The 9,024-nt window shown below is 37.1% G+C and overlaps 1 protein-coding gene across 2 annotated transcripts; it reads right to left on the bottom strand.

The window, feature by feature from the left end:
* Positions 1-268: 268 nt before the first annotated feature.
* LOC113068303 (syntaxin-12-like) lies at positions 269-9,024 on the bottom strand. 2 transcript variants are annotated; one of them, XM_026241001.1, is made up of 10 exons: positions 8,926-9,024; positions 7,633-7,819; positions 5,945-6,014; positions 5,753-5,852; positions 5,462-5,599; positions 4,313-4,356; positions 4,124-4,229; positions 3,649-3,721; positions 1,408-1,490; positions 269-1,285 (listed from the first exon to the last, which is right to left on the bottom strand). In XM_026241001.1, the coding sequence occupies exons 2-10, from the start codon at positions 7,727-7,729 to the stop codon at positions 1,193-1,195; spliced, it is 804 nt and encodes a 267-aa protein (XP_026096786.1). In that variant the 5' UTR covers positions 7,730-7,819; positions 8,926-9,024; the 3' UTR covers positions 269-1,192. The 2 variants fall into 2 exon arrangements, with proteins under 2 accessions (XP_026096786.1, XP_026096787.1); XM_026241002.1 differs by lacking the exon at positions 8,926-9,024 and adding an exon at positions 8,812-8,830.

Raw genomic sequence — 9,024 nt, forward strand, 5'->3', positions numbered from 1 at the left:
GAATTTGTGGTTTCATTCATGTCCAAAGCAAAAGCAGTTGCACTAGTTGCCTGGATATTTTTGATGGTAAGCCTAGAGGGTAATAAAAGGCCTGAACTTTAATAAGCACACACTAAAGCCAATCAACAGATAACAGATAATACTGAGCTGATATAGTGTACTTTCTGAAATATATAGCATATCCTGACTGCTCACATTAACAGCACTCGTTTCACCACTGCTAAATGAGGCACCAACATTTCTAAAAGATAATCAGAAAGGCAGACATGATTAAGACATTTTTCTTTACTCGTGTACTCATAGAATTCATATAAATCAATTTTTTTAAAAGAAAAAGACAATCATTTTTGCATGTTCTAAAAGTATGGGTGCATTTCCTTTTTTTTTTTTTTTTTACATCATTTTAATGTTCTGTGCAGACTTTTAATGTAATATACAAATCAGTTTCAGCCATAATATCGATTACGAGTTCTTATACAACACATTTACAGCTATTTGACCACCATATAATAGACCTGTATAATAAACGTTTTAGTTAACACCAGTGACGGTATTGAATCTGAAGTCCAGAGATGTTTGTTGAGCTTTAGGTATCATTGCTGCTTCATACCTGCAGTTCTACTAGTCTACTGATTTATGCTTGCAACATGGTGTCAAATACACAATTAATTTTGCAGCTCATTTAAGCAGTTTGTTGTTAAACTTTGGAGTGACTTGACAACTTTAAAAGAGTTGAAATGTACATTGTACAAGACATCTAAAGCCAAAATTACTTTACAGTAAGATGTAAAAAACAAATTCAGTCATCAAAATGTCTCATCTCATTCCAATCAACTTCTCAAAATGAAATAACCTGGATTTATTAAGAAATGTAAAGTAGTGTTAGTGCTAGGAATATATCAAGAATCAAACTGAAATTTTATACCACTTGTATTATTTTTCCCCCACCCCATCCATGAGCTCATCCTCCTTCATTATGACTAAAGGTCTGGAGGGGAGAAGCTAGGGAATGTTACATTCGCTTATGCCACTTCATACTGAATCTAACCCTGCGAAACTACAGAGATGGACCTGCAGGTGCTGCTCAGAGCCTTTGACCTCCCTCCCTCCCGTGTGGATGGCACTGGGTTTGCGAGTAAGAAAATAAATTAAATGAAATGAGAGAAAAAGCGGAAGGGTAGAGGACGGATCTTCACTTTGTCGACGCCCAGATGATAACAGCGATAATACCGACCGCTAAGGCAAGGACCACTGCCAGGATGCACATCTTCTTACGAGACTTTTGCTACAGTGAAAAAGAGAAGATATTTTCATTATCATGAAACAGCATGCACGCTACATGCATGGTTTTGGATTCAAACAGGTGTGTGTGTGTGTGTGTGTGTGCTGCTGAAGCTCTTGCTGTACCTGATATTGAGCGGCTCTCTGGAGTTGCTCAGCTCCTCTCTCCACATGCACTTCAGCACTCTCCACATTAGCTTCTATGCTATCTGTAATCACACATATTTACTTGCATTTAGATTAGAGATTTCAAGCTGTTTCAGGCAATATCACAACCTTATGTTGAATATACTCAGTTTATACTCTTTACATATTTAATTAAAAGGGTTCGTTGTGCCAAAAATGAAAATTAAGTCATTAATAACTCAACCTCATGTCGTTCCAAACCTGTAAGACCTCGGTTTATCTTCAGAACACAGTTTAAGATATTTTAGATTTAGTCAGAGAGCTCTCAGTCCCTCCATTGAAACTGTGTGTACGGTACACTGTCCATGTCCAGAAAGGTAAGAAAAACATCATCAAAGTAGTCCATGTGACATCAGAGGGTCAGGTAGAATATTTTGAAGCATCGAAAATACATTTTGGTCCAAAAATAGCAGAAACTACGACTTTATTCAGCATTGTCTTCTCTTGCGTGTCTGTTGTGAGAGTTCACGACGCTGCTGACGTGTTTTCTGGTGCGCCCAATAACAAAGAAAACATGTCACATGGACTACTTTGATGATGTTTTTCTTACCTTTCTGGACGTGGACAGAAGACCGTTCACACAGTTTCAATGGAGGGACTGAGAGCTCTCAGATACACACAGCTCTTTTGCCTTGTGTCAAGAATGAGTCATTTATACATGTTTTAATATTATTTATTCATAACTAACGTAGACTAGGCCACTTGGAAGTTGGAATAAAGAAATAAAATAAGTCCTCTGTAACATCGTAACATCTCGAAACTCTAAATAGACATAGGCTCATTTTGCCTATAAATAGACCAATAAAATGAGTATTTTTTAACAAATTAAATTAGGATACATTTTAAATTAAGATGCAATAACGAAATGAAAATAAAGGCTCCGCCGGATTTGCCTCGCAGCTGACATTTAATAAAAGAATAATGCCAACATTAGAGTAAGTACTCAATGACTCAATGAATATTTAGTTATCATTTGAAAAACCTTTACTCACAGAGATTAGGCTAGGTCTACATGTTTTTGTGGAGGAAATATTGAATCCACTGTAGATGTCTTCAGCGCGTTCCTGCGCTCACTGATGGTGCGTCATTATTCACTCATTATTCTCATTATAAACATGGTCAAAACTTTTCCACACCTCAGACTTTGCTTTAGTTGCTGGTGCAACCAAAACGTATTTTCGCCCGAGGCAAGCCTCCGTTACACCTACTCAGCATCCATTTTCGCATCTTTCTCGCACTAATCGAAACACATCACATGACCGCTCGTTTACCTCGCAAACCGGAGCACAAGCCCGAGCCCGGCCCGAGCCCGCGTAAAATGATAGAAATTAAGCCTGAACCCGACCGAACCTGTCGGGTCCCATCGGGTCCCGTCGGATTCGGGCAAAGATCTTCAGCTCTATTCTGAAGATGAACAGAGGTCTCACGGGTTTGGAACGACATGAGGGTGAGTTATTAATGACATCATTTTCATTTTTGGCTGCATTTCTTGATTCAGATGCTTTGGCACTAAAGCACACTCGGATGTGTCATAAAGCCATTTAAACCTGTGATGCCTAAAATATGAAATAGTCAGAATGTAATAAAATGGTTTATTTTTCCATTTAGACAAAATATATATATTTTTATACGTTTATTGATGAGAATTTGGAGCTCATACTCATACTCCAACTGTTCATCTTGAAATATAACTAACAAAATAAAAGTTATTTTTACTTCATAAAACAACATTAAAGTTTTCACAGCACAGAGACATGTGTACCATGACCTGAAGGTATATTTTATTTTATTTTTTCTCCATGTAGACAATTTACAGGTCTTAGAAATGTCCATATTTAATTGTTTGGGGGAAAACATCCATTATATTCTTTTTTTTTTGAATTGCCTTTTGTGCTCCATAGAAGAAAGTCATACAGGTTGTGTGAATAATGAATGAATAAATGACAGAATTGTCATTTCCAGCAGAGTTATCCTCATATAAACAGCAGCGGTGTGGATCAGAGATTTCCAGCCCTGCTCCTGGAAAGTTACCCTCCTGCAGACTTTGGTTTCAAACCCACCTGTCGTCATCAACTACCCCTGAACACCTTGATTAACTGTGTTAGATTGGGGTTTGGAGCTGAAATCTCCAGGAGCAGGGCTTGATACCCCTGGTATAGATTAGAGACGGACTGTACTCACCGATCATTTCACCCTGATCATGGATCATCACTGCAAGGTCCTTGAAAATCTGATTCACATCCAAAATATCCGACTGCAATCACAGCAGAGGTACAAAATTACAGACAACAGCACAAATGTGTAATGCATAAATACAGAAAGGCACTATATACTAACAGTAGATGTAAACAGGGTCAGTTTGGGCCAAGAAGGTTTTTTTTTTTGTTTTTTTTTTTTAATCAAAGCTTTGTCTTTCCTCTCAGTCATTTCAAATAAATGCTGTTCTTTTAAACTTTGTTCATTACATAATACTATAAAATCCTAAACGGTCACTGTTTCTACAAAAATATTAAGCAACAAAAACAAGTTCTGCAGCACTTTCTGTTTCAAACACAGATACTGTGAGAAATTGACGATGCAACAAAAAAAAAGGGAAGAATGGAATTAGTGTGAATGTGTGTGGCAGGACGTTTGGACAGGAAAAGAGGAAGCTAACCTCAAGCTGTTGAATGGCAGTTTCTCTCTCTTTAATGAGCTCCAGGTCCTCCTCTGTTATGGCCACGTCTTCTGTCTGAGTGGTGGTCATACCCCAATCATCATTACTGCACACACACACACACACACACAGAATATCTATCTGCTTCTACTCAGTGCTGGGAGCTCATAAACAGAGACTGAGACTTACTTTTCAAAGGAGACCAGCTGATCTTCATGACCTCCATCTTCAGCCTGCAGTAAATCACAAAACAAAACCACTTCTCTCAACAAACCATAATGAAGAGTGCTGTATGAATATCAGAAACATTCAAAACATAAAACAGAGTCAACATCCTATTTTACTAAGTCACGCTTCGACGGAATCACAATAGTCAGGTAAAATGTAATAGAAATAGGGCAGAATTAATTTTATCTACTGGGAATCACTTGAATGGTGTGAAGTAGACGTTCCAGAATGGACTGAAGTTTAATTTCAGGTATTATATTATATTCAGTAAAAAATTAAAACTTTATGATAAAGGTCTTTTTGATTCAGTGGAAATAAGGGAGTGCAATATGACATTAGATTGTGAATGATGGCTACACATTCAACTGACAATGAAGTTCTTCATCAACAATAACATTTATCATTTGCATGTGTTTTAAAGCCTTGCCAGTCAACACACAAAATTGTCAAAAACACAGTGTTCACATAAACACAGTCCGTTGTGTTTTAAGTGAACAAACAGTCGGGAAAAACACATTTATATCAGTTTGTTGGATTTCGGTGCATTAGGTCTTAAAGTGACAGCAGCCTGATATTCATTCTGCTTGACTCACTGCTCGACTGAATAACATTTGTAGATTCAGTTCAGAATCAGTGTCTCTTTAAGACTATGAAGCGTTTTATTTTTACATTTGATTACTCAATTACTTATATGAATGTTAATAAGCAGTTAATTTCATTTTTTTCTTTATTATATTGTATTTGTCCTATTGTTTGTAATTTGTATATTAGTTTTTATTTTAATAACAACAATAAAGTAACGAAATAACATGATATAAAAATGTAAATAAGATTTTGGTCATACTCCCTTCTTTTATTTTTTGTACTTACATGGCTATATATTTTTCAAATACTGAAATTAGTTTGGGTGTACCGCTCAGTAACTTGCAAAATAGTCTTAAAATAAACATAAAAAGAATTGATAAATATTGTGGATTGTGATCCTCTGAACAAAAATTTTAAAGGATATTGTATTATAATTTATAACATAGGATGCTGCCTATGTAGACGGTTCCCTACGGTCTGGATCAGAGCTAACGTGGAAAACATTATTTCTGTTGTGTATCTTACTGAGAGTCGAGACCCCGCTCGGGCTCGGGCCACGGACTCCTTCTCCTTCTCCGCGGCTCGACGCTGAACTGCCTGGAAGTTGTTGAGAGCTGCGGAGAAATCATTCATCAGCCGGTCCTTCTGGATCTTCTGCTGTCTCTGTTTAAAGAAGAAATTCAATGAGTTAGACTTGATATTCAGAGAAAACATTATAAGAATGTCACCTGCAGCTTTAAATGACCCTCCCATTTTATTTGCATGTCCTTATGCTTCATGTAAACACATTTCTGTGGAGGTTAAACGCGAGCGCACCTGTTCTGACAGGGAGACGGGGAGAGGGAGCGAGCCGAGGTCTTTCAGGTGTTTGTTGGTCTCCTTGGCCAGCTGGTTTGTGTAGTGCTGCACCTGCTGACTGCAAACAAATCACACGCACTGAGAATACAAGAGCACAAGAGGAACAGGAAATGAGCGGCCATGAATAAATCAAGAACTAAACACACTCACAGTTTCTCCCGCAGGTCACTGGTGTCTTGTTTTGTTCCCAGCTGGTTTACCAAGCTCTTGATTTGTGCCGCTGATGTGGAAAACACAAATTGACACTAAAATCAGACTCTGTAAAGTCAGTCCAGTTCTTTTCACAGCAGATATATGAGGACAATACTGTGAAGAAATCATAAGTGACATCAAAACAGAAATACAAAGCAATAAATAATATTTTGTTTAAAAGAAAATAAATCAGTAATGAGAATAGGGAGCAACAGTCAAAAAAAAAAAAAAAAAAAATTTTTTTTTATATATATATATATATATATATATATATATGTATATATAGACACACACACACACACACACACACACACACACACACACACACACACACACACACACACACGCACGCACACACACACACACACACACACACACACACACACACACACACACACACATATATATATACACACATTATTGATCAGAAACAAAATCACATTAATCACATTAATAATATTTAAGAGTTTTGATTTTTCATCCATGAATTGTGCTGGTGTTCAAAAGTTTAGGGTCAGTAATATTTTTTTATTTCCCTTTGAAAAAATGTAATACTTGTATTCAGCAAGGTTGTATTAAATTGATCAAAAGTGACATTTAAGATATTAATAAGGCTAAAAAAAGATGTTTAAGACTACAGTAATGATCCCTTTGCATCACAGGAATACATTACATTGTGAATAATAATAAATTACAAGTTTGAATTAAGCTTTTTCAATGTTTTTGAAAGAAGTCAGTGTCTTATTGTCATCAAGGTTGCAATTTTACTTGTAGAAATACAATAAAAACAGTAACATTGTGAAATATTATTGCAATTTAGAAGAATGTTTTTCTATGTGAATATATTGTAAAATATCATTTATTTCTTTGATCCAAGTTGTATTTTCAGCATCATTCCTCCAGTCTTCAGTGTCACATGATCTTTCAGAAATCAGTGTAATATGATGATTAGGTGTTAACTTAATATTGATTATAATTGGTGCTCAATTATGAATAACAGCTTATATTATTATCAATGCTTTCTAATATTTTGTGTGGAGTCCACAACATTTGTTTTCAGAATTCTTTGATGAATAGAAGAAGAGCACCATTTGTTTTGAATAATTTCACATTAAAAGTCTTTACAGTCACTTTAACTCAACTGAATGCATCCTCGCTGAAATGAATGTATTAATTACTCTTTTTTTCTATCATACTTAGCCAAAACTTTCAAATGGTAGCGTATCATGGTTTAATAATATTTCACAATATTACTATTTAACTGTATTTTGGATCAAACAAATGCAGTTCTGATGATCATAAGAGACTTTCAAACATCTTTACCATCTTGCCAACACTAAACCTCTGAACAGCAGTGCATGTCTCGACAAGTCAGAGACTTGTTTTATGGATCAGAATTCCTTCACAAATTTCAAATCCCAATGGTGACTGGGAAAATGGGGAACGAAGGCTCCTGAAAAAGTTACTGTCGATGCCAAAAACCCTTATGGTCCTACAAACAGGCTTCATTTCTTTGTATAAAATATGCAGAGCTAAATCACCATGACTTGTCAAGCTGATCCGATGTACTCTCCTGGTAGTATAGTATCTTTACTGCGACTAACTAGCAGTTTTACAGTGATGAAGAGCTCAGATCAGACACTCACTGTTCTGTGTGATCTTCTGGATGTTGGAGCTGCATGTCTGGATGAGGCTGCTGAAGTCCTTCGGCGGGGCGCGCTGATCTGTCCGTCCGTACGACATGACTGCGGGAGATTCAGCTGGATCTGACGGACGTCTCGGGACAAAGGCTGGAGGAAACCACAGCAGGAAGCCAATCAGTGCCTAAAAATGCTGAGGACAGAGAAAGGTTTTGTCAGAACATACACGATAATATTACACAAAACTTACGCATTGCACTACACATTATAAAGCCTTTTTCATGACAGCTGCCAGACTCCATGGATGAGGCACATCCACTCGTATGCCTGGCAATGATTAGATAACCAGACTAACACATCATGACGGTAAACAGCGCCGATCAGAGCACTAATCGAGGCATGAGTGTGCACTTTAAAGCCCGTGCACTGACTTTCACTTACTGTGATGGTGAGCTAGAGGGAGATGATTAATACAGGAAAGTACTAAACAACATAAACATGACTCTGACATGACACAGACACAATATAGTGTCAGACTGATCACTTGTATTACAGTCAATACACAGACCTCGCCAGTAACTGTGCAGTAACTGTGAGCACTAGTATAGTTATTTATGTAAGATTAAGCCTTTAAATATGATCATGGTATGTGTCAATAGTAAACCATTAATATATGTTTACATTTAGTAATTTAGAAGACGCTTTTATCCAAATAAGGACAAATAAAAGCAATCAAACCAACAAAAAGGGCAAAAAAGTGCTATGACAAGTCTCGGTTAGTCACAACACGGGTTTATATATACGTATATACATATATACATATAAAAGTAAAACAAGTAAATAAAATATTAAAAGAAAATGGAAGGCTGGTGTTAGAGGCTCTATCTCCAGTGAACAGAGGACAATAATAAAGACAAACTGTGTCATGTCAGTCATAACTGACCTCAGATCAGTGAATGCTAGGCTAGCGAGCTCACCGACTAAACACTCGGACTACAGATAAACACGGCTGGCAACTGTTGTTTCATCATTAAATAATCACGTTTTGATTATTTACACTCAACAAACTGGTTTACTCTTAAATATCACAGAAAACTACCAGACAGACACAACCCCGTGACAGCACAAACATCCGTCAACGGTATTAGCATAAACTAAACCGACAGAAATCATCATCCACCAGACCGTTTAGCCTCGTCTGACATCTAGAGACGCGTTCAGAGTCGTTAGCGATATATATCAAGGCAGACTCGTAACATTGATTTTCCAAATTCTGATGCAGAAACATAACGATCTTACTCAAGCTCGGGGCCGCTCCTCACTCGGGACTTCCGGTCTGATACACTTTGTACTTCCGCTAAGGGGCAGAGCCTACAAGAGCACGTGACGGCACAGAAA

Source organism: Carassius auratus, linkage group LG44F, assembly GCF_003368295.1.
Source record: "Carassius auratus strain Wakin linkage group LG44F, ASM336829v1, whole genome shotgun sequence".
Taxonomy (NCBI): Eukaryota; Metazoa; Chordata; class Actinopteri; order Cypriniformes; family Cyprinidae; genus Carassius; species Carassius auratus.

Coding starts and splice junctions, on each gene's coding strand:
- LOC113068303 (XM_026241001.1), bottom strand. CDS start 7,729: ATGTCGTACGGACGGACAGATCAGCGCGCCCCGCCGAAGGACTTCAGC. Junction 1,491..3,648: donor TGATCAGGGTGAAATGATCG/GTGAGTACAGTC, acceptor GTGTGATTACAG/ATAGCATAGAAGCTAATGTG. Junction 1,286..1,407: donor AGAGAGCCGCTCAATATCAG/GTACAGCAAGAG, acceptor TTTTCACTGTAG/CAAAAGTCTCGTAAGAAGAT.